This window comes from Diachasmimorpha longicaudata, chromosome 13 (assembly GCF_034640455.1).
Source record: "Diachasmimorpha longicaudata isolate KC_UGA_2023 chromosome 13, iyDiaLong2, whole genome shotgun sequence".
Lineage (NCBI taxonomy): Eukaryota > Metazoa > Arthropoda > Insecta > Hymenoptera > Braconidae > Diachasmimorpha > Diachasmimorpha longicaudata.
In genome coordinates, this window is record NC_087237.1 from 4,532,500 (window position 1) to 4,559,779 (window position 27,280).

A 27,280-nucleotide genomic window follows, 5' to 3' on the forward strand; every position below is an offset into this window, starting at 1 on the left:
CCGCTGGAAACGTCCCCATCAGTCGCGAGGAAAAATCAATGCGGAGTTCGTGATACGGACAGCTCTTTATCAATGCAATTTTCTTAATTATCAATTGATCTACGTTCAGTTCTTTTTTGAATCTTGCTCATCACTATTAAAAGATCTCGCCGGTCTCAACGTCTCTCGAAACCCCCGGGCGCTGTCCGAAAATCGTAATTAAGAATTTAAAAAAAGAGGAGTTCCTGACATCCCCCGATAACATCCCTGGTGGGGATCGAACCCACGACCTTTGGATTAGAAGTCCAACGCGCTATCCTCTGCGCCACAGGGACCAGATGGTCGTGCTGTGCAGAAATCATTATACAAACCTAAGCACTACATAAATGCCAGCAGATCCAGATGGCGACTGCATCCACGAGGTGAATAGTCCACCATCCAGTGGAACAATGATCACCATTTGCCACTCTCCCCTCCAAAGATGCCCACCACAACCAGATTTTCCTCTCAAAATTCCTAAGAAACGATCCTTTCCTCTCTCTCGAATTTTCCAAAAACGATCATCCCAAGGACCTGGGTAAAATTTTTTTTGGCGGGTATTGAGTCGCCCCTCGACGACAGCGCCAACGATTCACGTGCAATTGTTACGTCCCTGTGTATTACATTCGCGTAGTCAACACAACGGCATCGCAACGAACAAGCTAGATGGCAATAATAAATAAATAAAAACAGTGTAAAAAAAAAGTAGAAAATCAACAAATGGCCGTAGTAAACTTCGAAAAAAGTGTTCCAACATAAAGTGCTGTGTGATAATGCTCTTGTCATCGATGAATCGATGGATTAATTATAAAATTGAGTGGTTGGGAATACGAATAAGAGAATTTGGTGCACCTCAAGCTGATGAAATTGGAGCAATTGTTCAGTATTAAAATAGTGTTGATTTTGTTGACAGCGGAAAATAATAAGCGCATGTAATAATAAATCATTGTTCGATTAAAAATCGTGGGATATCAGTTGTAGAACGGTTATTACATTTGTTTCCTCGTGCCCTGGAGCAAGATGGCCGCTCACGATCATATGACGTTGAAGCGTGTAATACTATTGACAAAGATGGTGAGAAGTATGCGGTCGACAGGCCGCTACAAGTGGAACTGTCGACAACACTGACTGAAAATTGTCTGGTGAGGGTGGCGGGTAAACAAGAAGGGGCCAGGCCAAAGGGGCCAAGCACACGGGTCACTGATACTCGTGATGCATATGATCACTTTGAGTGGAGAAATGATCATAATTATTCACATATTATGGATATGCATGCCGTTGATAAAAATGATAAAACGGCAATGCGTTGCGATGCTTGCGATCAATTTGTGAATAATAGCAGTAGTAATGTTAATAATGTCAATGATATTGAGACTATTGTTTGTACGAGTTGTGTCAACGTAACGCAGACAGTACAATCACCGTCCAGTTCTTTGTCATCATCAACGGACTCACAACCACCGACCCCACCACCTAGACAGAGCTCAAATGAGCCGTTGTCAACGAGGGATTATGTTTATTTTGATACAGTCGATAGTGTCAATGGACAAAACAACGAACGAACGAACTTCCCTGTTACTGGGTAATTTTTCATCATTTTTTTGGTAATGATTAAGATGAATCGTGTTTTATGCTCGGTTGAGCGTGACTTAAGTCGGAGAATAATTATCTTATTATGAAATAATTTAATGGTAAGATAAAATCATCTTCAGGATCAGCAACATTTATTTTAAAACCTGCTAAATCGACATTTTTCTAAAAATATCTGGTTTGAAGAAAAAAATTTAATTTCTCCTAGCAGGTCTTCTCCTCATTGAAGATTAATTTTTTTTTATATCTGCAATAATGTCAATGGACAAAACGAATGTATTTCCATCCCCGGTGCATAATAATTTGTCTCGAAATTTTTACCACGACTGAATTATATTTTACAAATTCATGGAATATTTTTTTTTCAAAATTCAGAATATCTTTCCGTAGAAGTGGACCCTTACAACACTTAAACTATAAATAGTCAAATATTATGGATAACCTGGAGAACTTGTTGAGCCCAGAAAGTTATCCAATAAAAGTCAAATTCCCCTCCACCAGTAACGTCACTATTCTAACATACAACTCGGAATTTTTCAGTGCAAAGATAAACGAAGCATCATCATCCCTGCGCGACGATAAAAATTCTCGTCGTGGCTCATGGTCAGGCGCTTCAAGCAAGCGTAATTGTCCAAAGAGATCACCCTCCCTGCCCCTTCTAGTAACCCGATGGACTTGCATCCGCTGCTTGCAAACAAATTGCTGCAGTGCAACTCCCATCTGCACAGCTTGCGGTGCAAGTTCAACAATAGCACAAACAAATGGTAATCTCATAGGTGTTAGACGTGGTAAAAGATTGAAGGCCCTGAAGCTGAGCAACAAGCAAGAGTCAAAAGTTGATCTTGTTGCTACAGTGACATGTGGCCTGGTGTCACGTGTACTAGACATCGGCTGTGCTAATATTGGCTCAGCAGCTGTACTGGATCGAGATCTTGGTATGGCACAACTGAGTGGCTTCAATCGAGGTGACAGAGTACAAACCCATCGTGAAGATTGGCAGTTGGTGCAAGTTGATACGATGGAACCAGGTGTACTATCATTTGGTGATACATCTGATTCATCGCAACGTTCTCCAAAACGTCAAAGTCCCTCGGTTTATGAGCGTGTCAAGTCTAAAGTGAGTCGGTCATTGTCAAACGGCTCAGTTGTTCAAAAAATCACGGGCGATAGTCACGATGTACAGCGACCAACGAGCCTGATTGTCGCCGAGACACATAACAGTACTGATGATACACTATGGAGCTGTGATAATTGCACACTCGACAATGCACCTGAATTAGAGCAGTGCGAGGCATGTGAAGCACCGAGAAGTCCAGCACCATGTAGTGGTGTTGTTATAAGTGTACCCTCTTGGGAGCCACGTCCACTGTCATCAGCTGGTCCACTATCATACAGACGTTCATTCTCGGAAGTCGAGAGTGTTGCTAGTTCAATGCAAAAAAAATCAGTCAATCGACGGAGTTTGAATGATAATGAACCACCGGCCGTACCACCTCACTCTGTTGGTTTTAATTCTAGGCCTAAGTACTCGTACATTGGTATTAGTGACCCCGATACTCCACCACCATTGCCGAAGAAACAGAGCAGTAAATTGGCACTAAATGTAACACGTGCACACAGTGAATCAACAAGTCCTGTTGATACACCTGGTACAAGTCCTCTTAAGCGAATGTGGACATGTCGAAAGTGTTCATACGCTTACAATCCACTGTGGTCAACTGGTTGTGATATATGCAGTTCATTGAGAACACCGCCATCATTGCTACAGCCTAGTTTGATAACTGTTACTAAGGACGGTGTAAGTGGACGTGGCAAAGTTCAATCACCCATTGTTGTGTCAAGAGATAGTGTCAGATATATCCCAAGAGCAACACTGGCTACTGCTGAGTCTGATCTTGATGATCAGATTGAAGTGCCAACACCAGCATGGACGTGCAGAAAGTGTACATTATTGAATCCATCTACGAGAACAACTTGCGAAGCTTGTGGTGGTTCAAAGCTCCGGAGTGTTACTCATCTGGAGGATCCAACGCTGAGAAAGGGTGAGAGCTGGGTATGTCCATCGTGCACCCTGAGAAATCCATTGACCGCCCAGAATTGCAATGCTTGCAAGACAATGGCGGACTTTCTCGAGGTGCCACGTGACAATCGAACACCATCAGCACAACGAAGTTCCAGCCCGAGATTGTCTGGTGGAGTTAGCAACGTTAAAGTCACAACACCGAGACACAGTAGAAATTCAGTGAGACGAAATGGGCCCACGTCACTGGGTGAGAAGAGACACTCCAGGATCAAAGAACCCGGGCAAACTCAGTGGCAGTGTAAACTTTGCACCTATGAGAACAAAAGTACGAATGGTACCTGTGAGATGTGCCAAAGCTCCAAGACTCTGTCCCAAACACCTGGGGATAGGCTGCGGCTCAGTGAGCCTGGAGCTAGTACTCTCAGAATCCAGCGACAGGAGAGCGTTGTGATGGAAAATCTGAGGCACATCGAGGAGCGGGAGGCCTTGGAGAAGTGGGAGAGAATAGTTCGTTATTGTAAGGAAACCAATGAACCATTCGTTGATGATTCGTTTCCTCCAGCGCCAAAATCACTGTATTATAATCCTGCTGATACGAAAGATAACCATGTAGTTCAATGGAGAAGACCACACCAGATAAATGTCGATTCAAGTGTAGATTCCACACTGCCCTGGGCGGTCTTTAGAACCCCATTACCATCGGACATATCGCAGGGGGTTTTGGGTAATTGTTGGCTCTTGTCGGCATTAGCTGTCTTGGCTGAGAGTGATGAGCTTGTGAAGAGGGTCCTGGTCATGAGAGAGACATGTCCTGAGGGTGCTTATCAGGTTAGATTGTGCAAGGATGGCAAATGGACGACTGTTCTCGTTGATGATCTTTTGCCGTGCGACAAAAGGGGTCATCTTGTCTATTCGCAAGCAAAGAGAAAACAACTGTGGGTGCCACTCATTGAGAAAGCTGTCGCCAAGATCCATGGTTGCTATGAGGCATTAGTCTCGGGTAGAGCTATCGAAGGACTTGCTACGTTAACTGGCGCCCCTTGTGAAAGTGTGCCTTTACAACCCTCAGCACTACCGAGTGAAGACGAACTCGATAAGGATCTCATTTGGGCACAATTGCTTTCTTCGAGGCAAGCTATGTTCCTGATGGGCGCCAGTTGTGGGGGTGGAAATATGAAAGTTGATGAGGAAGAGTACCAGAGGAAGGGTCTGAGACCGAGGCATGCATATTCAGTTCTTGATGTCCGTGATGTTCAGGGAATCAGACTCCTCAGGCTGAGGAATCCTTGGGGCCATTACAGCTGGAAGGGAGATTGGTCGGATGACAGTCCCATATGGACACCTCAACTGAGGGAAATGTTGATGCCTCATGGCGCGTCTGATGGAGTATTTTGGATATCTTTTGATGATGTCCTCAAGTACTTCGACTGCATCGACATATGTAAGACTAGAGTTGGATGGAGTGAAGTCCGGCTTCGAGGCACCCTACCTCCATTGTCGTCATTGCGACATCTTTCATGCGTTCTTTTGACTGTTCTTGAACCCACGGAAACGGAATTTACACTATTTCAAGAGGGCCAGAGGAACTCGGAGAAGTCTCAACGATCGCAGTTGGATCTTTGTGTTGTTGTATTCAGGACTAGATCGCCAGCTGCCCCTGAGGTGGGACGACTTGTGGAGCATAGCAAACGACAGGTTCGGGGGTTTGTTGGGTGTCACAAGATGCTGGAGAGAGATTTGTATATTGTTGTTTGTTTGGCGTTCAATCATTGGCACACAGGGATGGAGGATACCTCCAGCTATCCTGAATATGTTCTTGCTATTCATAGTTCAAAACGATTGCTGGTGGAACAAATATCACCACCGGCTTTTGTACTCGCTGATGCTATCATCAGTCTGACGTTGGCGAAGGGGCAACGTCACGAGGTGAGTTTTATCATTTTCTTCCAATCGAATTCGTTACGTTTTTTCTATGAAATAATTTTTATATCTTCAGTGAAGTTAGGAAAGGCCATCGCCAGTAATTAAACAAGGTCTAGTTGTTTATCAAAAAGCCTCATGTCAATCGACATCATTCCATTTTCATTACGTGAGAAATGTCAATTTTATTTTCTCAGAATTTTCAAAGCAATTTATCAGGCTTTTATATAAAGTATTTGGCCTTGAATTAATTATTAAAGGTTTCCGTTGCCTGGTGAGTTATTCTGGGTGAAAAAAACTTTTGGGAAATCTCTTCCTCTAAAATTACAGCCTTCATTATTCTTCTATCGATATTGAAGACGGAAAATGTCTTAACCGTCACTTGAAGAGGCTCTAGTTGCTTATTAAAAGACCCCACGTCGATCGTCGTCGTCTCATTTTTATTAACAGCCAATTAACCTTCATAAACGTTTATCTATGTGGGGTCTAGAGATTAACTGAAACGGGCTGACAATGCATAACGAATGATACAACTGGCAACGTCAACATACGATGCAAGCATATTTATTACGGTGGCATTGTCAATGTTATCATATTATCTGAAGGCTATGAGGGATTCGTAGTGGGTAAATACATTAAACTGATGCTTGATTTTTTTTCCACGCAGGGGAGAGAAGGCATGACAGCCTACTATTTGACCAAAGGATGGGCAGGGTTAGTTGTGATGGTTGAAAATCGTCACGTCAATAAATGGATTCACGTTAAATGCGATTGTCACGAGAGCTATAATGTTGTCTCGACAAGGGGTCAATTGCGCACTGCCGATAGTGTTCCACCGTTGCATCGGTAAATTTATTGTTCTTATCAACATTTTTTCCTTCCTATTCTCTTATTAATTCATCAGCATTGATTTTTTAAACGACTAGAACGGAAGACTGAAATAGATGTGAAAAATCTGCACGAAAAAATCTATTTCGTATTTGTTGAATAAGTTCTTTCATTTAAATTCGTTATTCTGATTTCAGACAAGTAATAATTGTGTTGACCCAACTCGAGGGTAGCGGTGGCTTCTCCATAGCTCATCGCCTAACACACAGATTAGCAAATAGTGGTAACTTACATGACTGGGGTCCACCAGATACTCAGCATTGTCCACCAATTGATACTCAGGTCGAGGGATTGCACAGTCCTCGGCTGATCACGTGAATTACAACACGTCTGTGCAGCGATATTTTGAAGGACTTGAAAAAAATAGAGAAGGAGATATTGAGATATGGGATAATTAAACGCTGTGAAAATAAACTCATCATCTTCTTTCGTTATTGTAATGAAATGATACTGTATGATTCAATGTGATGAAAAAAATCCATGACAAAAAGGATATTTAGACGTGGATGAAGGTGATAGTTCAATAAAAATTGTCTCGTTTTTTTAAATTATCAGTGAAACTTGATTATGCCGTAAGTTAACGTAATTGAATTGGGGAGAAAATATTTGCGTTCGTTAAAAAAAACAGTTCATGTTGATCAGTAATTGAGGAGAGACAAATCTATCAATTTTTGCTTGAATATTATAAGGAAGAAAAAAAAAGGAAAAATTATTTTCTCAACGTAACGTTTAAGTGTCGTAATGAGTGAATGTCGGGACTTCATGAGAAAGCATAACAAAGTTTACTGTGACGCATAGGAAATTAATTTTTTTAAACGTGGACCACTTTGTTTCAAACTTCGTTAATTTATCGAATTTTCCATTGTTTTGTCAATTAAAGTATTAAATAAGCATTTTGTATTGTGTCTCATGATTAATTGTTTCTCCTAAAATTTGTGGTTAAATTAATTTCATGTAAGGTGAATGCATTTAATCAGAGTGCTACGATACCAAAGATATTTGCTGACATAATGGTAATGATGTTCGATTTTTATCCAATTAACGATAATTGAACCTAGATATTCTTCATTGCATTATGATATTTCATGGGTGGTTTGAAGTTGAATAATATAGATCACTCTGAGAGTTTATTACAACCTTCAATTCATCCGGGAATCATGTGATCATGAAAATGATAATAATAGTTTGGCTAAGTGTCCTGTCATTGTCTTCAATTATGAGAGAATTTTATTATTTTTATTAAGTCGTCGCACTGATTTCGTATTATTCTTTTATACAAATGCATTCATAGCACAAATGATATTTAATAAAGAGTATAATTTTGTTATTTGATAATGTGAAGATTATATTCGAGCGTTTATAAGTATTCGGTTTGTATTTGTTTAACGCACAAAATAAGTTGTATTTGCAGATCTTGGGCTTGATTGTTCAAATTTTTTGATGAAGTTGTGACACTTACTGAACAATCTACTCATTCGCAAAATAAAATACGTTCGAAAAATTCGATGTTTAGAGTAAGAGTTATGCAATAACAATTATTTTAATGAATTATTCACCTAGCATTACGTGCATTTTTACGAAAAAGTCAAAAGATATTTTTTTTTCAGCCAGGGAAACTATGAGAAGCTCAATCAATATTTTTCTCAAAACCCAATCGTTGAGGAGAAAGAATAGCAATAAGTTTTGCGACTTCATCATTGAATTGTTCTGAATGGAGTATTTCACGTCAACTAAGTGAAGTTTGCGCATAATTAAAAAATGCCTTGATAACTTTTGAAAAATATTCGAGGTAAACTGACTACACTGACTTGTGCTCGCTGAATTTGGTGTTTAGTATTGGAATCCTGTACAGGAGTCGTAAAGATAAATAGATTAAATACGAAATTATCTCGACAATGAGCAAATCTATGAGAAAATGGGTGAAAATATTTTTCGTTGCTGAAGGAATTCTCTGCAAGAAGTTATCGCGACATTTATCTATAAAATTATTTTCATAACAATGTGTGAGAAAAGATTTTTCTACTAAAAAATCTACTTTCCCGTACACTGTGATGAAAAATATTGTTCGATACTCGTGAGAGGAGCAGTTTCTGGTTCGTGGGATTATATCACTCGCCTTCGACTGGTGCTAAACTTCGCACAAGCCAAAAACTTTTTCTGAATTGGCTGCAAAATATACTATTGTTATCGAGACAATTAAACAATTAACAATTAATGACATCCACTGCGTTTTACGACTTCATCACTGAATTATACTATGAATGTTGAGTGATTTGTTCAATATAATCTTAAAAATAATTCTGCCACTGTTGTCACTTGATTACGGTTCTTGGTTAATTAAATTTAACTAATAAAATGGAGATGCATCTCAAGAGGAGAAAAATTATGAAAAATTGAATTACATGATATCGGTCAATTGGTTGTGTGCTGTGAGACATCTCGAACAATTGCATAGTTAATAATCCCTGGTAAACAAACGTCAAACTGCCATATTCCACGACCCGAGGCAATGGTGCGAGTGGCGTACAGTGATTGAAATTTATTCCGATATTCAAAAGAGAGAAAAACTTATTTGGGAGACAATACCTTAACAAAAATAGAACTGTGATGCTTTTCTGATCGAAGGAGAGTAACTCTCGGTTCAAATAAAACCATTTCATCCATTGAGAATGAAAATGAACTTGAAAGAAAAATGAACCTATCATCTTGATTTCGATCCTGTTCTAGAGAACGCGTGAGGGCACGCCTCTATTATTTAAAAAAATTGTGAAGTTGTGGAATATCAATTGATACTGTGTCATGAGAGAAAACTCTCAATGCCGACGAAATATTTTTTAATAAACCAAAAATTTCAACTCAATTTTGTTTTTTCGTCAACATTTCATTCGACGAATGCAATCAATCAACTAGTGTCTATTTCAACCGAAGGGAAAACAAAAATTGAAGAGCAAAACTATTCACTGCAACCAATTAATCACAATAAATAGATAATTAGATGACGATTCATATGTGTGTGCATGTGAGCCACGATTAATCACCGAAAACTCATTGACTGCAGGATTAATATCAGATGACAATTGAGCTGACCATTTGTGCCATAAACAACCACCACCGAGAGAAGGAAAACAAATAAAAATTAGATCCCATAATTAGTGATCGATAATTTTATAATGATGACGAATCACTCGATTGACATGTAAGTGTGACACGAGGCATTTAATTGTCTTCGCAGAATAAAAAAAAAACAAATCTATTTTACTTAATGCGTAGCTGTTGATATTACAAAAGGCTCTTGCAATATCTGAATAGTAAAAATACTGAGCAATGACACCTCGTAATTGTTAATCGGATCGTTGATTAATTTATACCCTTTGTTAAAGTATTAATAATTTTGCCCAATGAAAATGGCTATAATGAAAAATGCAATTTGTTCATGGGAATCAATAACTGAAGTCTGAAACCGCGAAGATGATAATTATTTTGAGGAAAAAATGACTATAAGGATTTGAATGTCTTTTACACATACGGGAAGAAGAGTTGAGGAATAATTGTAAATAATCAAGGGGTGAAAACAAAATGAATAACAATCGAGATGTTATTTATCTATTCAGAGAGAATACGAGAGATTTTTAAAACTAAATGAAAAATAATGTACTGGATAATTTCGTGAAAATTCCGAATGTTTTTCCTATGATTTTGCATGCTTGATCGTTGCTGTCACTGGGTAATGCTATACGATACTGCATAAATAATGGATTAATAATGATAGAAAAAAAAATTTAGTACTATATTGAGAATGAGAAGTAGAGGGTGATGTACTGATTGTTCCATATCACTCAGATTGAATTTCGTGAGCGTGTAAATAATGCACATTGAATATTCGTTCTGCTCAACCACCTTTCATTATTTTCGTGGAAATGAATTAGGGATTGTTGGGAGGTCAATCAGTGAGTGGCGAGGAGCGATAATAATAAAATGTGATATCCAACTCAAACCGCCAATTGATTGATAAGTGGATCAGCACTAGCGTAAATTCGGGTGATACATTCGTTCGCGGAATTCAATCCGAGGGATGGAGACATGAGTACTTCATCGACAATGTACCTAGATATATATATTCTTAATATGTGAAGGGAAATGGAGAGGATTATGATAATAATTGTGAGGGAATTCGATTATGTGGGGTTTTGGATTTGAAGGAAGGTGAACGACAATGAACCTTCTTTGATTGGAATGTCCTGACCGAATAATGCGATTTGGGCAAATCAGATGATATTTTAAGAATAGTCAAGTGCTTCAGATATTTTGACGCTTGGGTGTTCGTAACGATTCAAAGGCCCTTTTGAAAGGAAAAAAATCGCAGGAATTCAGTCTCGGAATTTCGATTTATTAACCATTGAAGATTGTTCATTCGACTGTAATTCTTCCTTTTACACTTCTGAAATGGTAAACCGTGATGAGCAATATGCGATGAATTAATCATGAAATTTTAATTGGTGAGATTTCGCAAGGAATAATGCCAAGAGACTTTTTTCAAGTTGGGAAAATCCTAACAAAGATTGACTATTTGAAATTTTCTCGTAAACGCATTTACCATCGAGTACATTGCGGGCTTTATGAGGACTACAACTAAAAAATTCACCATAACATCAGGAAACCCAAAAATGATCCATTTATTTCTTCTAGGATGTCCCAACATGAAAAAATTCATGTGCGAATTCCTACAAACTAGTGTTCCAGGACATTAAGTCATCCATCACAAAAATCACGAATTAATTTGCATTTTTTCATTGTGCAATGATTAAACAATTACCAGCCACCACTGGATCTGAATGAAATAAATTTAACGTGATCCCGAAAATGGAAAAAAATTACGAAAAGTGCCCTGGATGGACTTGAATCGGCAATCAACGATGTGATAGTCTGTGCAATGTTTTGAAAAGAAAAAGAAATTCAAAAGAAAAGAAATTCTATACGAAATTTAAATCGATCAACATAATTTGACGCCAAACAGTCACGATGATTTTCTTTTCCTTGACAAAATGAAACGTGAGTGTTTGATGTCTGAATATTCACATTAAATATTGAAATTGATGCATGAATATCGGATAGATCCATATTTTTGACGAATATATGGATGTGCGCAGATATATTTACACCGATATTTCATATATGATACATGGAATATTTATTACAAAAATATTATTGAAAACACCCATTGAAATTGTGTTGTCCCTCTGGTTTGTATTGTGTAGATACGTTTAATAATAAATTCAACTATTATCTAAATATTTACTCTCTTCATTTGTCGATAAACATTTGACTCTATCACGCATTTACCGGCTTAAATCATTTTTCTTTTTAATCAAAAAATTCAATTCAATCACAAACGCAACGCTTCGAATTCTCTAACGGCTTCGCCCTCATCTTCACAATCCCTCGGCCCCCGAAAATATGATTTTCCACATTTATCGATTGTCTTTGTATGATTAACCAAGCTTACCTTCAAGGAAAGTTCGATCATAATGTAGCAAAGGTCATTTCTGAACGGATGATGATCAATTTACTTGATTTTGTCGATCTCTTTGTTTATTGCCACAACTTTGAATGCGAGTCAACCGGCGTCCCTCCATCGACGCTGGTGGCGGTCCCAAACGGGATTTTGGTACTAAAACATTTCCGTTTGCCACAACAGAACAATTTACAGAGGAGATAGATCCTTCAAAAACTACAATTGAAAATGGCCTCAGCAATGGATATCGACGACGAAGAAATTGATTTGCCAACTTCAAGCAGTGGAAGAGGCGATAAAAAACGATTTGAAGTTAAAAAGGTGAAAATAATATTTCATAATTGTCCAATGAATTAATGATTCAGACGAGTATGAGTGCTTTATTAAGAATTCTGAATGTAACCTCAAAATGTCATTATTCGCTTTGTCACGAATTTATTTTGGCGAATAATGAGGACATCATCTGGATGATTGTGTATCCTAATTGGATGTAATTTCGATTGTTGATGTTTAATGGGGATATTTTCTATTCTAGTGGAATGCTGTGGCTCTTTGGGCTTGGGGTACGTTGATGACAGTCTTAATAGAATTCAGATGACAGTTTTGATAGAAACTTTGGGAAGAATTAAGAATTAAGTAGTTTAATTATCTTACAGACATCGTGGTGGACAATTGTGCCATCTGCAGAAATCACATAATGGATCTATGTATCGAGTGTCAGGCGAATCAAGCATCAGCGACTAGTGAAGAATGCACGGTTGCTTGGGGTGTCTGCAATGTGAGCCATTTTTTTAGGTCTTACTGACACTGCAGTGAAATGATCTCATGACCTTCAATATTTCTCGTTTGATTCTAGCATGCATTCCATTTTCATTGCATATCTCGCTGGCTTAAGACTCGACAGGTGTGTCCACTGGACAATCGTGAGTGGGAGTTCCAGAAGTAAGTACAGATGCTCATATGTTCCCTGAATTTTTCAGTTAAGGATTGTGACAATGGGATATTTAATTTTTTTACAGGTATGGACATTAACTTTTCTTCACCGATTAGGAATAACCTTGGAAGTCGTCAGAGGATTTTGTTTTCAACCATTTAAATTCACAAATTGACATGGAAAGAGCATGAAAGTAAAAGATATCTCAGAAAATCCCTCCAAGGACATTACTCATGCTATTTACTTATTTCAAGGCTCCAATTATCAGCTTTAACTGGCTAAATTATCTTTTCTATTTTGTAAACCTCTCCGAGGACCTGACAGCTTCAATCGAGGAGCTTCGAGGTTGTTATTAAAATAGATATAGGACTTGAATAAACAGAAAAGTATTTCGTAATTTGTAATTTCTCATTCAATGATATTGCCACCGAGAAGTTAATTTCACCGACGACCAGAGAGAGAGTTCAGTGAAACATCACATTATCGTCAGCCGAGTCGACGTTGATGTTAAATTATTAGAACAACAAAGACATAAATAGAGGAGAAGAAATAATTAAAAACCAAGTCCATGAATGAAAAATTATTCGATTACTATAATTTATTTGCTTACATTCACTTTAATATTTTTCTGGCTTTGTCTCTAATTCTATCGAGGATTTCGCATTCCTCAGGTACGTTTTTTGAGAATGAATGAGAAGCGTCGATATGTTGGATCGAGCTGAACAGTTAATTAATTAATTACGATTAATGGTTGAGTAATTCGTGACTATTGTACGGAACGTACAAACTCATGAGAATAGAGTCATTTCCACAGTTTACCATACAATTTTACCAATTTAAATTCTACAATTTCAAGAAATGAATCTATTGATGTGGGGTGAGACACATATGTGTCTAATATGGTTTCAATTATTAGTATACAACTAAGATATATTTAAATTACCCAGTTTTACGGTGGGCTTTTCGACATTTGCAAAATAGAGGAAGTGGTGGGAGCGTTGTGGTGGTAGTTGTGGTAGTTGTGGTTGTTGTAGGAGGTATAGTGGTACGATCGCAGTTACAAGGAACGTATTCTGTGGTGCCTTCGGGAGTGATCGTGGAGGTAGTCGCAGCAGTTGGTGCCGGCCTTGAACTAGCTTGTAGTGTAGAATTAGTGATATAACTAGGAATAGTAATGGGAGGTGAAGAGGTGATACGAGATGTAATCGTTGTAGAAACAGTCTTTGGCTCGATCTCCGTAGTGATAGGAATTGCAGTGGAAACTACGGTAGGGGTAGGAGAACCAGTTGTGGTAATCGCTGGTGTTGGGGGGTTTGTAGCAGAATTTGCAGTGGATGATGAATCATTGGTGTCTATGGTTGATGTCGGAGGACTAGTAATTCTAATTGTCGAATTCGTTATGGGGTCCACTGTAGTGGAAGCAGTGGATGTAGAATCACTGGAAGCAGATGTTGGAGCAGCTCTTGTAGTAGTGGAAGTAGGAGCAGTTATTGTGGTAGTGTCAGTAGGGTCTACGGGGGATGCAGAAGCATTGGTGGAGGTGATCACGGCAGCTGTTGTGGAGTCTTTTGTAGAGTCTGCAGTCGATGATGAATCACTAGTGGTGGTAGGAGAAACAGTAATTGGGGGAGATATGGTAGAGGCCGAGGCGTTACTGCTGGAAGGCGCAAGGGTTGGAGGCACTTCAGTAGGTAGTACGGTGGAGGTGGTAACTGCGGAAGAATTGATAGCAGCATCGACTGTAGCAACTCCCGTAGGGAATACAGGGGATATAAAGGCACGAGTGGTGGTTGCTGGAGCAATCGTTGTAGGATATTCAGTAGGGACATCAGTGGCGGCAGGAGCACTGGAAGGAGGTGATGAAGAAGCCGGTGCAGGGGCCTCGGTGGGTGCTATGGTGGATGTGAAATTAATGGAAGTCTTATCCTCGGGATCTATGGCCGGTAGTGTAGTCAAGTACTCCGTCGATTGAGAAACAGTGGCAGTGTCAGTTACTTTTGAGGGAGTTTCAGACGAAACTTCTGGGGATGAAGAAACACTGCCATTGTTGGAAGCACTGGAAGTGATAGTCGTGGCTGCAGATAAGGGATCTTCAGTAGGAACTTCAGGGGATGCGGAATCACCGCCATTGTTGGAAGTATTGGAAGTGGTGGTAGGTATAGTTGAGGGAACTTCGGTCGGAACTTCGGTGGATGCAGAATTACTGGAAATAGGTGAAGAAGAAGCCGGTGTAGGGACTTCAGTGGCTTCTGTAGTGGGTGTGGAAAGACTAGAAGCGTTATTGACGGTATTTATAGCAGGCACGGTCGCAGTTTGCTCCGTTGAGTGAGAATCACTTGCAGTCACAGTCGGAGTTACTTCTGTGGGAAGTTCAGAAGAAACTTCTGTGGATGAAGAGGGACTGCTACTGGTAGAGACACCAGAAGAAATCGTCGTAACTACAGGTGTGGAATTCTCATTGGGAATTTCGGTGGCTATAGGAGCACTGGAAGTCTTATCCTCGGTATTTATGGCGGGCACTGTCGTAGGCTGCTCCGTTGACTCACTTGCAGTTGCAGTCTGAGTTACTTCTGTAGGAGGTTCAGAAGAAACTTCTGTGGATGAAGATGGGCTGCTATTGGTAGAGACACTAGAAGAGATCGTCGTAACTGCAGGTGTGGAATTCTCATTGGGAATTTCGGTGGCTATAGGAGCACTGGAAGTCTTATCCTCGGTATTTATGGTGGGTACTGTCGTAGGCTGTTCCGTTGAATCAGAATCACTTGGAGTCGCAGTCTGAGTTACTTCTGTAGGAAGTTCAGACGAAACTCCTGTGGATGAAGACGGACTGCTACTGGTAGAGACACTAGAAGCGATCGTCGTAACTGCAGGTGTAGAATTCTCATTGGGAATTTCGGTGGCTATAGGAGCACTGGAAGTCTTATCCTCGGTATTTATGGTGGGTACTGTCGTAGGCTGTTCCGTTGAATCAGAATCACTTGGAGTCGCAGTCTGAGTTACTTCTGTAGGAAGTTCAGACGAAACTCCTGTGGATGAAGACGGACTGCTACTGGTAGAGACACTAGAAGCGATCGTCGTAACTGCAGGTGTAGAATTCTCATTGGGAATTTCGGTGGCTATAGGAGCACTGGAAGTCTTATCCTCGGTATTTATGGCGGGCACTGTCGTAGGCTGCTCCGTTGATTCTTTTGCAGTTACAGTCTGAGTTACTTCTGTAGGAGGTTCAGAAGAAACTCCTGTGGATGAAGACGGACTGCTATTGGTAGAGACACTAGAAGAGATCGTCGTAACTGCAGGTGTGGAATTCTCATTGGGAATTTCGGTGGCTATAGGAGCACTGGAAGTCTTGTCCTCGGTATTTATGGCGGGCACTGTCGTAGGCTGCTCCGTTGACTCTTTTGCAGTTACAGTCTGAGTTACTTCTGTAGGAGGTTCAGAAGAAACTCCAGTGGATGAAGACGGACTGCTATTGGTAGAGACACTAGAAGAGATCTTCGTAACTGCAGGTGTGGAATTCTCATTGGGAATTTCGGTGGCTATAGGAGCACTGAAAGTCTTATCCTCGGTATCTATGGCGGGTACTGTCGTAAGCTGTTCCGTTGAAGGAGAATCACTTGTAGTCGCAGCATGAGTCACTTCTGTTGGAAGTTCAGAAGAAACTCCGGGGGATGAAGACGGACCGCTACTGGTAGAGACACTAGAAGAGATCGTCGTAATTGCAGGTGTGGAATTCTCATTGGGAATTTCGGTGGCTATAGGAGCACTGGAAGTCTTATCCCCGGTATTTATGGCGGGTACTGTCGTAGGCTGTTCCGTTGAATCAGAATCACTTGGAGTCGCAGTCGGAGCTACTTCTGTGGGAAGTTCAGACGAAACTCCTGTGGATGAAGACGGACCGCTACTGGTAGAGACACTAGAGATCGTCGTAATTGCAGGTGTAGGATTCTCAGTGGGAATTTCGGTGACTATAGAAGCACTGGAAGTCTTATCCCCGGTATTTATGGCGGGAATGGTCGTAGGCTGTTCCGTTGAAGGAGAATCACTTGCAGCCTCAGTCTGGGTCACCTCTTCGGGAAGTTCAGACGATACTGCTGTGGATGAAGACGGACCGCTGCTGGTAGAAACACCAGAAGTAGTTGTCGTAGCTGCAGGTGTAGGGTTTTCAGTCGGAACTTCGGTGGATACAGCTGCACTGGAAGTCTTATCCCCGGTATTTATGGCGGGAATTGTCGTAAGCTGTTCCGTTGAAGGAGAATCACTTGGAGTCGCAGTCTGAGTTACTTCTGTAGGAAGGTCAGAAGAAACTTCTGTGGATGAAGAGGGACTGCTACTGGTAGATACACCAGAAGAAATCGTCGTAACTACAGGTGTGGAATTCTCATTGGGAATTTCGGTGGCTATAGGAGCATTAGAAGTCTTATCCTCGGTATTTATGGCGGGCACTGTCGTAGGCTGCGTCGTTGACTCGCTTGCATTTGCAGTCTGAGTTACTTCTGTAGGACGTTCAGAAGAAACTCCTGTGGATGAAGACGGACTGCTATTGGTAGACACACTAGAAGTGATCGTTGTTACTGCACTTGAGGGATCTTCCGTAGGAACATCTGTGGATGCAGAATCACTGGACATAGTTGACGAAGAAGCCGGTACAGGGATTCCAGTGGGTCCGGTGGTAGGCGCGAAAGGACTAGAACTGTTATCTTCGGTATTGATGGTGGGTCCTGTCGTAGGTTGCTCCGTTGATGATGAATCACTTACAATCGTAGTCTGAGTTACGTCTGTGGGAAGTGCAGAAGGAACTCCTGTAGTTGAAGACAGCCTGCTGTTGCTAGAGACACTAGAAATGGTCGTCGCAATTGCAGGTGTGGGATTCTCAGTCGGAATTTCGGTGGACCCAGTAGCACTAGAAGTCTTATCTTCCGTATTTATGGCTGGCACTGTCGTAGGTTGCTCCGTTGATTGAGAACCGCTGGCAGTTGCACTTTCAGTTACTTCAGTAGGAATTTCAGACGAAACTCCTGTGGATGCCGAAGAGCTGACATTAGTGGAAACACTGAAAGCGCCAGTCGTAGCTACAGTTACAGGATCTTCCGTAGGAACTTCGGTCGATACGAAATTATTAGAATTAGTCGACGAAGAGGCTGGTGGAGTGATTTCAGTGGGTGCTGTGGTGGATGGAGAAGCACTAGAAATGATAATTGTATCCGCCGTTGAAGGAGCTTCAGTGGGATCTACGATTGATGAAGTACTATTATTAGAGGTAGCTGGAGTAGTGCCACCAGAAGTAACTACACCCGATGAAGAGGTGGCGTTAGACACAATCTCCGGAGCCGTTTCAGAAATCTCAGTAGAAACGATACTGGACGTTGGAGCACCAGTGGTGTTGATCGTCTCAGCTGTTATCAAGTCGTCAGTAGAATCTTTAGTGGTTGATAATTCCTGAGCGTCACTGGGGATAGTAGTCGGAGAAGTTCTTGTAGTTGTGGTGCTGGTAGCAGCCGTTGTGATAATATTAGTAGGCCTTACGGTGGATGTTGAAGTACTGGTGGAAGTGGTCGCAGGGGATGTTGCAAGATTTTTACTGGAATCTACAGTGGTTGATAAATCACTAGTGATGGTAGTCAAATCAACCATTCCAGGATCTTCAGTAGAACCTTCGGTGGATGCAGTGGGGTGGACACCACTGGTGATAAGTCCGCCATTGGTTGTAGAAACATCCACAGGAATTGCAGTGGATATAGAACTTTCAGTGGTCTTTACTCCATCACCCTCTGCAGGAGGTGCCGTAGGAGATTCAGTGGACGTCAAATCATTATCAGTAGATATTGGAGCAGTTGTTGTGGGATCCTCGGTGGGTGCAGATGGACTCGAGGGGGCTGATGATGAGGGCGTTCCTCCTCCTGTTGTTAGGGGAGTAGCAGGATCTGTTGTCTGAGCAATCGTGGTAGGCATCTCAGTCGAAACTACTTCGGATGGGGAAATACTCTTTTCGGTGACCATAGGATTTATCGTAGAATGGTCAACAGTAGCTGCGGTAGATGGAGGAGTAGTATTAATGTCAATCTCCTCAGACGTCGTAGCTTCTTCAACAGGACCTCTGGTGGATGCAGAAGCGTTAACGCTGAAGTGCGGGGCAACAGTTGTAGGAACTTCAATAGAAATTACGGTGGATACTGAAGTTTCCTCCACTCCAGAAACTACCGTGGGTAATTCGGTCGTTATAAATTCGTTGCCGGTAGTTTTGGGAGCAGTTGTTGTAGGATTTTCAACAGGAACTTCAGTGGAGCTCGCAACACTTGAAATAGTTGACGAAGAAGGCACTGTAGGGACGTCGGTCGAGGCTATGGTGGAGGTGGAAGCACTAGAAGTGATATCCTCGGTATTGGATTCAGGAGCACTGGTAGTCGCAGGCTCTGGAACTTCCTCGGGAATTTTAGATGGAACTTCTGTGGATGAAGGACCTCTGTCGTTGGTGGAAGCACTGGAAGTGGTGGTCGCAGCTGCGGTGGTAGGATTTTCCGTTGGCACTTCGGTGAACGAAGAACTACTAGTGGTAATCGAAGCTGTCGTTGTAGTTTCACCAGAGGTAACAAGGGTGGATGGACGAACAGTCTTAGTGTCAATATCTGTAGCCGTTTCCGGGAGATCAGTAGAAACTACAGTAGATTTTGAGGGACCAGTGCTGGCAGGGGTTGTTGCTGTTACGGAATCGGTAGACGAATCTGTAGTGGGTGATGATTCATCAGTATCGGTGATTGATCCAGAAGAACTAGTAGTTCCAGTCTCTGCATCTATTGTCGGAACTGTTGTAGAAGTCACAGGGGATGTTGTGTCACTAGTAATAGTTGTTGGAGCTTTTGGAGTGGTCCTAATCGAAGCAGCCGTTGTAGACAGGTCCGGGTGACCTTCAGGAGAGGCTGATTCACTGATGGTGTTTGTAGCAGTTGTTCCAAAATTTTCAGTCGAATCTGCAGTGGACGATGAATCGCTAGTGGTGGTAGTTACCTCGACCATGTCAGGAAGGTCAGTAGAACTTTCGGTGGATATAGAGGCGTCAACGCTGGCAGTTACGGTACCAGATGTAGGTCCTTCATCTGGAATCGACGTCGACGTGGAAGTATCGGAGGGTTTAGTCTCAGCACCTGCTTCGGGAACTACCACAGGAAATACAGTAGTTGTAGAATCACTGGTGGTAGTAATGGGAGCACTCGTTGTAGGATTTTTAGTTGGATCTTCGCTGGATACCGCAGTACTCGGAGTAGTTGATGAAGACGGTACGGCAGGGAGTTCAGTAGGGGCTATGGTCGATGTGATGTCGGCGATATGATCCTCGGTAATTGTTGTATGTAGTAAGGGGTCTTCTGTAGATGCAGAACCACGAGGAGTTGCTGTCTCAGGAATTTTGTCGACAATGTTAAACGGATCTTCTGTGGATGACGAAGTACTGCCATCGGAGGGCAGAGGGTTCGTTGTAGGTCCCTCATTATGAACTGCAGTTGACGAAGAAGCAGTAGAAGTGGTAGTCATGATGGTTGTTGTAGGATTTTCAGTGGAATCCACCATCGGGGAAGAACCGCTACTGGTGGCAGTCGGAATCGTCGTTGCAGACTCATCAGAAGTAACTGAATTAGATGGAGTCTTGGTGCTAGTCTCAGTAGCACTCGAAGGAATCGCAGTAGGAACTACAGTTGATGTTGAAGAACCGGTGCTGGTAGTGGTTGCAGCTGCTGGAGAATCGCTAGCTGACTCTGTAGTGGGTGAGAATTCAGCAGTGTCGGTGGTTTCATTCTCAGAATCCGTTGTCGGAACTGTGGTAGGAACCATCCTGTGTGTGGAATCACTAGTGTCAGATGTTACAGCAGGACTTCCAGTAGTGGTGGTCTGAGCAACCGGTGCAGTAATGTCAGTAAGATCCGATGTGGATGTCGGAGAGGTGGATTTTTCTGGAGCAGCTGTTATAAATTCTTTGGTAGCATCTACGGTGGATGATAAATTAGTAGTCGTGGTAGTCGAGTCAGTCACTTCAGGAAGGTCAGTAGGACCCTCAGTGGATGCAGAGGCATCAACGCTGGCAGGTAGGGTAACAGATGTAGAACCCCCAACAGGAATTGAAGTCGATGTGGAAGTATCAGGGATTTCAGTCCCTGCACCCGTGTCAGGAACTACCGTAGGAACTTCAGCAGATATGAGAGTGGTCATGGAAGCAGTCGTTGTAGGGTTTTCAATGGGAGCTTCAGTGGGTGCTATAGTAGATGAGAAAGCACTAGGAATATTATCCTTGGTGTTCGTCACAGGGTCTATAGTAGAGTCGTCCGTTGATGGAGAAGCACTGGGCGTTGTACTCGTAGCCGCTGTGGTAGGAATTTCAGTGGAAGTTACAATGGATGAAGTACTGGGACTGGTGGTAGTCGGAGGTATAGAAATAATATCTGGGTCGAGCTTCGAATCTGTGGTGGGAATTTCAGTAGAGTCTACAGGGGATACTGTAGCACCAGTCGTGATGTCCATCGCAGGTGTTGTGGAACCTCCAGTAGAATGTGATGTGCTTGATGAATTATTAGTGTTTGCGGTCGACATAAAAGTTGTGCTCGTTTCAATCGGAAAATCGGTCGTAGCATTTTCTCCAGAGACCACGGTATTTGCAGAACCGTCAGTGATAATTGTTGGAACAGCTCTTGTGGTGGTGGTAAACGGAGTGGCGGTCGCAGTCACGTCTCCTGTGGATGAAGAGAGACTGCTGTTGGTAGAGACACTGGAAGTCGTCATCGTAACCGCCGGTGTGGGATTCTCAGTGGGAATTTCGGTGGATACAGGAGCACTAGAAGTCTTATCCTCGGTATTTATGGCGGGTACAATCGTAGGCTGTTCCGTTGAATCAGAATCACTTGGAGTCACAGTCGGAGTTACTTCTGTGGGAAGTTCAGATGAATCTCCTGTGGATGAAGACGGACCACTGCTGGTAGAGACACCAGAAGTAGTTGTCGTAGCTGCAGGTGTAGGATTTTCCGTTGGAACTTCGGTGGATACAGCCGCACTGGAAGTCTTATCCTCGGTATTTATGGCGGGTACTGTCGTAGGCTGTTTCGTTGAAGGAGAATCATTTGGAGACGCAGTCTGAGTTACTTCTGTAGGAAGTTCAGAAGAAACTTCTGTGGATGAAGAGGGACTGCTGTTGGTAGGGACACCATAAGTAGTTGTCGCTCTTGTGGTAGTAGTAGTAGCTCTTGTGGTGGTGGTAAACGGAGTAGCGGTCGCAGTCACGTCCGTGTAACCTATGGTGGATGTTGACCCAGTACTCGAGTTCATCGCACCGGCTGTTACAGCGGATGATCCATCACTATTGGTAGAATCGAAATCACCCCTTGCAGGAAATTCAGTAGATCCAATGGTCAAGTTATCGCTCGAAGGTGGGGCAAAGGTTAATGAAACGTCAGGCGGAAGTGCGGGTATGGGAGCTTCAGAGGTATTAGCCCCAGCTCCAGTGGCAGGAACTACGGTAGGATATGCAGTGGATGTAGAAATATTTCCGCTGGTAATCGGACTAGCTGTTGGAGGATCCTCAGTAGCAACTCCAGTAGACGCAGAAGCTGAAGAGTTTGGTGATGGAGAAACTACTGCAGGGATTTCATTGGGTACTAGGCTGGATGCCACAACATTGACAGTGGTACCTTCGATATCTGTTGCAGGCACTGTAGTAGGGTCTTCCGTTGTTCGTGAACCAGTCGGAGTTACAGTATCAGGAACGGTTGTGGCAATCTTGGAAGAGTCTTCTGTAGACGAAGAAACACCACCGTTGATCTCTGGGATGCGCGTTGTAGGTTCTTCACTATGATTTACAACTGATGAAGCACTAGAAGTGGAGATCTTATCAGTCGGAGGAATTGTCGTGGGGACTTCAGTTTCTGAAATGCTATTATCGGTGGTCTTTGGAGCCGTCGTTGTAAGTCTGTCAGAAGGAACTACGCTAGACAAAGAAGAGCTATTGGTCTCAATTCCCTCCACCGTTGACCCCTCAGGACTCCCAGTAGAAACCTTCTTTGGGGTTGAAGCATCGGTGGTGCTGATCGTCGCAGGTGTTGTGGATTCTTCTGTGGAATCTACAGTGGGTGATAAATCATCAGGGTCTGTGGTCCCTGCAGAAACAGTACTAATTTCATTCCCAGAATTCGTGGTAGGAGCTTTTGTAGAGGGTCCAGCATAAGTAGAATCATTTTTGGAAGATGTTTGGGCGGCTCTTGCGGTGGTGGTGGTCGGCGAAACCGTTGTAGTAAGGTCAGAAGAACCTGCGGAGGTTCCTGCAGCACTAGTGAGAGTTGTCGCAGCGGCTGTTGTAGAATCTTCAGTAGAATCAGTCGGTGATAAATCACTGGTAGTGGTACTCAAACCATCCTTTGCAGGAGTTTCCACAGGAACCACAGTCGATGCAGAGGCGTTAATGCTGGCAGGTGGAGCAACAGTTGACGTATCTTCATCAGGAATTACAAAAGGTACAGAAGGCTTAGTGGTTCCATCCCCAGCACCACCTGTAGGAACTACCGTAGGGAATACGGTGGTTATAAAATCAATAATGCCAGTAATCGGATTAGCCGTGATAGGGCCTTCGGTAAAGTTAGAGGGACCAGAGGTCGTCGACGAGGGTGTCATTGCAGGGACTTCAGTCTGTGTTGTGGTGGATACTGACGCAGTTGCATTACCCCCGGTATTCATTGCCGGAACATCAGAAGAGGCTACCGTTGGTAGAGAAGCAGTAGAATCACTACTCCCTGCAACAGTTGTAGGCGTCGCAGTGGAATCTACTACAGATGGATCAGCACTACTGGTGGTAGCTGGAGGATGCTTTTTAGAATCGTCTATAGTAACCACGTTGGATGGAGAAACAGTAGGCTCGTCAATTTTTTCACTCGTTGTTGGGGATTCGGTAGATCCAATGGTGGCTGCACTTAAATTACGACTGGGGGGTGGAGCAAAGGTTGGAAAAACGTCAGGGGGAACTGCGGGTGTTGCTACTTCAGAGGTATTAATTCCAGTGGTAGCTGCAGGAACTCCCGTAGAAAATATTGTGGGTACCGAAGTATTATTGGTGGTAATCGAAGCAGGCGTTGAAGGATTTTCAGTAGGAAGTTCGTTGGGTGCAGGTTCGCGAGACGTAGTTGATGAGGAAACCGTTGCTGAGGCGTTGGACGCGTGAGCATCAGCAGTGCTACCCTTCATGGTAGTTGCAGACACTACAGTAGGATCTTCTGTTGATGGGGAAGCACTAGGAGTCACTGTCTCAGCAGCTGTTGTAGGAGCGATAGACGAAACGTTTGTGGCCGAGGGAGCACCGGTGTTGACATTCGGCTTTGTAGAATTTTCATCCGGAACTACTGTTGATGGTGAAGCACTGGAAGAGGTAGTCGTTACCACAGTTGTAAGACCTCCAGTAGATGCTGCAGCTGAAGTTGAAGCGTTGGTGGTGGTGCTCGTCGCAGCTGTCGTGAAATCTCCAGCGGAATCCTTAGTTGATAAATCGTTAGTACTTGCAGTGGATGCAGAAGTATTACTAGGTCCAGCCGCGAAATCCGTTGAAGGATTTGCTGTAGATACCGTGTTTTCTGTCGTACCACTAGTGACAGTTGCTGGAGATTTTTCACTGGTGGTAACTGGAGCTGCCTTTTCAGTCACGTCTGTAGATTCTGCAGTGGACGTCGAACCAGTGGTGGAGGTAATTGCTGGAGCTGCTGTAACATCTTTTGTAGAATCCACGGTAGATGGTGAACCCGTAGCATTCGTTGCAGGACCCTCGTCAGGGGAGACACTCGATATAGGTGCACTACTCGTGGTAGTTGAAGCAGTTGTTGTTGGATATTCAGTAGGAACTTTGGTGGATGCAAAAACGCTAGATGTGGTGGATGCAGTAGCTATTTCTGGGACTTTAGTGGTTGCTACGTTTGATGTGCTACCATCAGTGGTTTTATTCTTGATATTTGTTGCGGGATCTGCCGTAGGGACTTCCGTCGATGAAGAAATAGCACTCGTACTCGGAGTTTTTGCGGTTGTAGGAGCACTATCATTGGTAGTCGAGGAATTCGTTGTCGGTTCTCTCGGATGACTTTCGTCTGATGAAGAAGCCGTGGAAGTGGTGGTCGTCGCAGCCGTGACAGGAACTGCAGTGGATGATGGAGTACAACTTGTGGGCTTCGGGGTCGTTGTTGTAGTTTTCTCAGATGTAACTCCGTCACATGGAGACCTAGTCTTCGTGTTAGCATCTTCCTCCGTTGTAGGAACTACTGTAGCTCTTGTCGTGGTGATAATCTTTGCAGTCGTTGTGGGAACATTAGTTGTCAGATTATTAATTACAGCGCTGCCATTGGATATTGCGGGGGTTGCGGAGTTACCAATGATGTCAAATCCAGATCCTGTGGTGAGGCCTACAGCGGGTATTCCATTGGATGAAAGACCAGGGCAGATGTAAGAAATCGTGGTCGTCGTAGGTACAGGAGTGGTGGACGTCGATGTAGTTGTACTCGGAACTATTATTGGTATACAATTATATGTCACACTGGAAGCACCTTGTACACTGTTGGCATTAGAGGAAGAATCTACAGGTTTAGGAGAAGGAACGTAGACAGGATGGGTGACTGGAAGCTTCGAGACACAACTGGCAGCGATGCGAGGTAATGGAGTCAATTCTTTTTCTAGATCCTGAAGTAGCGAAGAAACACAGCGTCCCATTTTCGTACTCGCCACGGAACTTTCTGTCTGTTCCTTCCTTTTTAGTCTCTCCCCATTGGATATCCACAATTTAACTTTCATTTTGAGCATATCGTCACGTGGTTTGATACAAAACATTGGTATTTTCTTTGATTTGCACTCTTTGTCGATATCTTCAAGTTTTGTGCGATGATCTCTTCCTTTCTAGGAATTAATAATACATCACTCAAAACGCTCCAATATAACTTTGACAGAATATACATTACTTTCATTACAATATTCCACTTACCGTGATTAGTTCATCGAGTGCAGCAGTTAATTGTGGATAATCCGGCAAATGTTGCTTCAAACACAGATTCATTTTCTGGGTTTTAGTTTTTAAAGCATTTGTCGCTAGGAAGTTCAATTTTTTTACACAGTCGTCTACGTCCTTCCCTTCGCTTCGAGCTGTTGCAATAATCGGCTTAAAGTGACAAAAAAATTCTTAATTTTTTTATTCCGTTTACGTTTTTCATATTAAAAATCCATGTTCGTTGACTTACTGCGAGTTTGTGAAGAGTTGTGTTGACGTATTTCACTGCATTTTGTTTTCTATTCATGTGGTCGTTTATCAGGGTGTCTTGATTATTTCTAAGCTGAAGTTGTAAGTCCCTCAGCAAATTTTGACCTATGTTGAGGAAATTCTCGGCCAACTGTGCATCAGCCTTTAATTTTTAAAAATCATGGAATGAGCTAAAGCACATCCTTGTTCAGACTGAAGTTTTTATTTCTGACGTCTGGCTTACTCCGGGTTAAAGTATAATTAATAGGGGTGGGATAAACCAAAAATTTTTAGTCATTGAACTTTAACATTTTTATGATTTAATTTGAGACATTGAAATATATTTTTCTACATTTTAGTACGTCTATAAATATTATGTATAAATAAATATATTATATCATACTATATGTAGTAGAGTATATTATTATATATAAATAATACTATATAATATATACTCTATGTACTGTATATCTATAATATCTCAAGAATATGCTATGAAAGCACTTGACGAGCTCCCGAAATTGTCGAACTCTCCAATCAATTTACTTCACACATAAATCGAAACCGCGATTACTACTATTGCCTCCATTTTAACACGATCAAATGCATATTGAATTTTTTTTCTAGTCTGCACTCAATGCACGAATCCAGAACATTGTTCGAAGATGGGAGATTGGAAAAATACACAGGCACACGCACATGATTTTGAAAACTTCACTAGAAAGTTTGTGTAGTGGTCATCAAACGTGAACATATCATGAAATATCCGGTGTTGGTTCTTCAGTTAGTACAATAACTACCCGATATAAATCGGTAAGTAAATAAAAAAAATTTATTCAAATTAATTGAAAATCAGATACTTACATGGCTGATGATGAGAGCTGCTAAGGCAGCAAGAATTGTATAGACTCTCATTTTCTAGCCGAAAATGATACCTAGAATGATTCTCGGGCATTTTTATGGGGAAATAAGCGCTCCTCCTCTTTTCCCTCTTTTGCGTGCTCGGAGGCACAAATGTGGATTATGATATATAAAGCGTATTATTAACGAAATACCTCTCGATATCCAAACTCAGTAAAAAATCAATATTGAGCAATTGTACGAACAATGTTTATTCAATACTGTCAATTTTGAATATAATAGTGATTTTCTTTCAATCTTGCA

General features: G+C 42.2%; 3 protein-coding genes and 1 non-coding gene across 4 annotated transcripts; 2 read left to right on the plus strand and 2 right to left on the minus strand.

Annotated features, from left to right (window-relative positions):
- Window positions 1-241: 241 nt before the first annotated feature.
- Window positions 242-314, minus strand: Trnar-ucu (transfer RNA arginine (anticodon UCU)). Its single transcript has one exon. It is a non-coding gene; the product is annotated as a tRNA-Arg (tRNA).
- Window positions 315-409: 95 nt separating this feature from the next.
- LOC135168755 (calpain-D-like) lies at window positions 410-9,575 on the plus strand. Its single transcript, XM_064133255.1, has 4 exons — window positions 410-1,600; window positions 2,149-5,557; window positions 6,219-6,397; window positions 6,577-9,575. The coding sequence occupies exons 1-4, from the start codon at window positions 1,281-1,283 to the stop codon at window positions 6,755-6,757; spliced, it is 4,089 nt and encodes a 1,362-aa protein (XP_063989325.1). The 5' UTR covers window positions 410-1,280; the 3' UTR covers window positions 6,758-9,575.
- A 2,540-nt stretch (window positions 9,576-12,115) lies between these two features.
- Window positions 12,116-13,282, plus strand: LOC135168787 (RING-box protein 1A). The gene is made up of 5 exons (XM_064133307.1): window positions 12,116-12,272; window positions 12,487-12,514; window positions 12,608-12,729; window positions 12,808-12,893; window positions 12,971-13,282. Exons 1-5 carry the CDS (start codon window positions 12,180-12,182, stop codon window positions 12,981-12,983), a joined length of 342 nt encoding a protein of 113 aa, XP_063989377.1. The 5' UTR covers window positions 12,116-12,179; the 3' UTR covers window positions 12,984-13,282.
- A 220-nt stretch (window positions 13,283-13,502) lies between these two features.
- On the minus strand, window positions 13,503-27,031 carry LOC135168313 (mucin-19-like). The gene is made up of 6 exons (XM_064132346.1): window positions 26,981-27,031; window positions 26,118-26,279; window positions 25,865-26,038; window positions 13,839-25,779; window positions 13,705-13,728; window positions 13,503-13,603 (listed from the first exon to the last, which is right to left on the minus strand). The coding sequence occupies exons 1-6, from the start codon at window positions 27,029-27,031 to the stop codon at window positions 13,503-13,505; spliced, it is 12,453 nt and encodes a 4,150-aa protein (XP_063988416.1).
- Between the last annotated feature and the right edge of the window lie 249 nt (window positions 27,032-27,280).